The sequence below is a fragment of the Alligator sinensis genome, unplaced genomic scaffold (genome assembly GCF_000455745.1).
Source record: "Alligator sinensis unplaced genomic scaffold, ASM45574v1 scaffold1230_1, whole genome shotgun sequence".
Classification (NCBI taxonomy): Eukaryota; Metazoa; Chordata; order Crocodylia; family Alligatoridae; genus Alligator; species Alligator sinensis.
Window position 1 is genome coordinate 189 of NW_005842675.1, and position 4,351 is coordinate 4,539.

General features: G+C 42.5%; 1 protein-coding gene across 1 annotated transcript in view; it reads left to right on the forward strand.

Moving 5' to 3' along the window:
• Window positions 1-238: 238 nt before the first annotated feature.
• Window positions 239-4,351, forward strand: part of LOC102383572 (NXPE family member 3-like) — a gene marked incomplete at its 5' end in the record, with an annotated part of 8,581 nt that continues 4,468 nt past the window's right edge. The window contains 2 exons of the mRNA XM_006033906.3: window positions 239-292; window positions 3,023-3,226. Coding sequence (XP_006033968.1) covers window positions 239-292; window positions 3,023-3,226 — 258 coding nt within the window. The remainder of the gene's footprint in view (window positions 293-3,022; window positions 3,227-4,351) is intronic.

Genomic DNA, 4,351 nt, shown 5'->3' on the forward strand with positions numbered 1-4,351 from the left:
GGCCACCATCAGGATCATGTCTTTGTGGGTCCTTTATAGAAGATGCATCTGGTTTCTTTGCTTCTGCATTTATGTGGGTGTAGAGGGCTCTTCTCTTCTACAGGGAGAAGTGCAAGAGCAATGCACTCTTAAAAATGGGTTTAAAGATTTTTATTTTCTGAAGGGCTCTGTTATAACATATTTATTTGTGACTTATGGGGGGGTTAATGTTTTGTTTTATTTTTGTTTTAATTCTTAGATTTTAGTCATTTAAAGTGGGATTCTGTTCTGTCACACCAGTATAAATATGAAGGTAATGACTTCTTATTCCAGATTACAACTATTGTAAAATTGGAAGACCAACTTTTCTGAACTGCAAGGCATCCAAAATACTTAACTGCTGATTAAAAAAGAATATTAAGGTTATAAATCACCATCTTAAAAACTAGGAAATAATAGAATGAAGCCATGTCCATTGAGTGTTTGCAGTATGAAATAAACTTGATCATATTATTATTGCATGCTACTTTTTCCACACATCCCTTGCTCATTCAGTACACAGAAAGCATGGTGCTCACTGAGTGAGCATTTAGTTTTATTTTCTGGGCTCAGTGTCTGGTCTAATGCCTGGCAAAATCTGCATCAGAAGTTTAAAATTATTACGTTTTTTCCAGTAAGGCTGTCCACCTGCTGGTCTGTGGGAAACATGCACCCTTTGAGGATTTAAATTGTGGCCCCTGGGCTCCTGCCCAGCCACCTCCCCACATTGCTTTGGCAGCAGCACAGCTGAAATCTCCAAGCTCCCCCTCTCTCCTTTGGCTGCTCCATCCTGTCCCTGTCCCAGGGGATAGGGTAATGCGGGGAGCTGAGAGTGAGCCTGGGGCATGTGGTATGTTGATGAGTTGGTGGGGGGGGCAGTCATGAGCGCGCAGTATAGTGGTGGTGGGTCGTAGGCCTGCAATACCCCAGGTCTGTGTCTGGGGGCGGGGGGTGATAGCAGGCCTGCCAGTGTACCAGTGTGGAGGGAGTCCCCGGGGTGTCTGGTGCAAGGGGGGCCATAGCTTGCCTTGGTGCAGCCAGTGGAGTATGCAGTCCCTGTTGGTGCAGCCCATGTGGTGTGGTGCAGGCCGTGAAGCATGCAGCCCCCAACCTCTTGGAAGCTGAATAACTGTTCTGTGGTATTCCTCATTACACAGCATCTGAGTTATTCATGGTAATTTTATGTTTACAACATTTCAATAAGGCAAAGGGATACAAAGAGATTAATGTTAAACGTGCCCGCTAATTTTGGGTGCCTAATTTAAGATAATTAAGACAGGGGTAAGCAGCCCCTGGCATGCATACAAATATGTGGCACATGAAGGCATTTTGCTTGGCGCACGTGCCTCAGGACGGATGGCGGGGAAGTGGCTGGGGCTATGCTGCTACAACAAGGATCAGGCCCGCCCCTAGCACGCTAACATCTTACAAGTCGAGGTTGCAGGTGTTTTTGGCATTCTGCCCAAAAACATTGCCAGCCCTGGCTTAGGACATTTTTCAGAGTGCTTAAAATCGATGGGGACTGTGGTTTGCATATATGAAGTGCTCTGTGATGTTGCCTGCAGTGTAGGTTGTTCAGTTGTTTTGCGAAGCACACTGCATGGTATAAAGATGGGTTTGAATAGGGGACCTGTGGAAAAAATTGCATTTAGCCATGTCATTAAAGACCTGTTGTAATCCATGTAATCACTCAAGCAAATGTTGTATGGGGCTACCCTAACTCTGGTATTTCCTAATTTCTGAGTACAGTGATGTTATCCTCAAGTCTTGAATGTAGCTGTGCGCACAAACGTGTGTACGCATAAATCTTAGTTTTCAAAAAAGCAAACTGAAAAATAAATTCCCTCGTGTAGCATCAAGCTAAATTGAGAAATTGATAGCCATTGTAGGTTGTCATCCTTCATATATGTACCAGCCACTTCAGGGGAACGAGGCTCACACTTATCTGTGAGTCTCAGAGAGATTTTTTGACAGTATAGGAATGGGGAGACTAAGGAATCCTGGATTCCAATCTGGACTTTAAGGGGGGCACAGACCTTTCTGCCCTTCCTGCTCCTCACTTTCCCTGGGCTTAGACACTTCTTTTTTTTCTGTTCTTCTGAGAGTATCCCCATCCAAATCTCTGCCAAACCAGTTCCTTGTGCCCCAGGTCTCTATCCCAGACTTTTTGTCCAAATTTGAAGCCCTTCAGTTCTGATTTGTCCTCTCTGCATACAAGTCAGCAACCCAGCAGGAACAACACTGAAGGCACAAGGAAGTCAAGTTGCTGGCTTTCAGCCCTGATACCTGGACCCACAGCAACCTATAGCAGCAAGAAGGACTGATTGCAGGGAAAATCCTCCCCAGCTCTTTGTGGCCCAAGGCTGGAGCGTGCTCACTGAGGATGGAATCTTAGAAGAAGTTAGCTGGCAAACTTGAACAAGTTTCCATTGTGTTTGTGCAAACTAAGATTTTATTGAGGCCTGTTACATGGCCAGTTTTGGGCCTGATTTTCATGGTAATGGCAAAAGGCATATTTGTGACAGTTAATCTCTAGATGCCCAGTTCAAGCCTTGTTTCCATAGCATGGTGGCATCAGGACTTCTCTAAGTAATGTTTGTAAGCAATTTTTATAACATGGATAAAACAGTGTAATTTTTCCTAAAAGTCATTTTTGCTGCAGCTTTCTAATAATGAAAAATAAATAAATAAATCCACTTCAGGCAAACATCGTATGTGGAACACTTCAGTCTGGATTATTTAAATCAGGCAAAGTTGTAAGCAACTGGAATCAGGGTCTTTGAATGGGAAGTCTAGTTAAATAGCTTTAACTATCAGTAGCTTGACATCTACTATTATTAGTTTTGTTGTTCATATTACATGATAATGTTATAGGTTGGGTGTTAATCTCTGTCCTCTGTGTCACTGCTTTGTTTTAAGGTTTGGGGCAATGTTTTTTGGACGAAAGTTATGGAGACTGTTTTCTATAGTAGCTTATTGACCTTGAGGAATTTTTCTCTTCCAGAATCAGGCAATCTGGAGAGACAAGGTCCAGATGTTTTCCCTTCCGGTTACTATTATGAAGATCAGTGGAGGCCAAGAACACACTGGATTCATCACTTCAACAATTCTGTTGATGTTACCAAATGTTTACAAGGAAAAGTTATCTACTTGTTTGGAGATTCTACAATAAGGCAGTGGTTTGAGTATCTGACAGCATTTGTTCCAGGTTATTATTTGTTTATTTTACTCTTGGTGCTTGCTGGAAAGGATTAGAGCAGTGGATGGCAACCTTTTCAGGCTGTGGGCCAAAATGATCCAGCTTGGGTCGGAGGTGGTAGGGATCAGCATTAGGACCCAGCAGTTGTTGCCATTACTACTTCTCTGTGCTGTGGCACATAGCAGATGACAGTCATCACTGTTTCTTCCTGTTACAGCATGGGAGAGCACACATCATCAAAGCCCCATGTTTGTGGACCAGTTTCAGTACCTCTGTGGGCCTGATCTGGCCTGTGGACCATAGCTTGTCAACTGCTGAATTAGAAAGTTTTACATCTTCCACATCTACCTACATGTTCCACATCTGCCTACATGCCCTACTGTCAAACTCCTGGGGAGGTAGGGAAACCCTAGAGGAGGATGGACAGCAAAAGAATTTCAAATAAATATTTGGCAAGGTGGCAGTCAACATAATTCTTTAGTAAAGATGGGACACGCATTAGGATATGCTGTAGGATCTTACTGAACAGATATGGATTAGTATACCGTTATATTGGCACTAGAGAATGTCTTCTGCCTATTTTAAATCAAGACTGTTCGTGTTACAGACCGGAAGAGCAACACTTTGTGGCCAAAAACTTGTCTAACGTCTCTCCCAATGATACGGTTGGTCTAGTAAAAGATATTGCCAAAAAACCTTCCTGCTTGCAATTTTTTTCTGGGCCATCACTACATCAACACTTTAACCCTGTTCCTTTGAGATAAGTGGTTATGTTAAAGTTTGACCACCAGGGGGCATGTTGTAACTTCTTTTGGGCATAATAGTGCCTGTAATATTTCACCAGTATAATTTTACTTTTTTTTTGGTGGGGTGTTCTTGGACTCATTCTCCTGTTTTGATCTTTCCTATTGGATAATAAAATTTAGGTGTCAGTAACTGAATTTTCCATCACATCTTTATAAAGCTGTTCAAATGTGTTAGTGGAAACCATAAATATATGGGGGGGTCAGTCCAAGTGACGGCTCCTCCTTTTTTTCTCAGCTAAATATTATTGATAACATTTTAAACTTGTTATCTTAAACTCTAAATTGAGTTTTAAGGTTGCCAGAGATGATGGTGGGAGAGAAAGGAAGA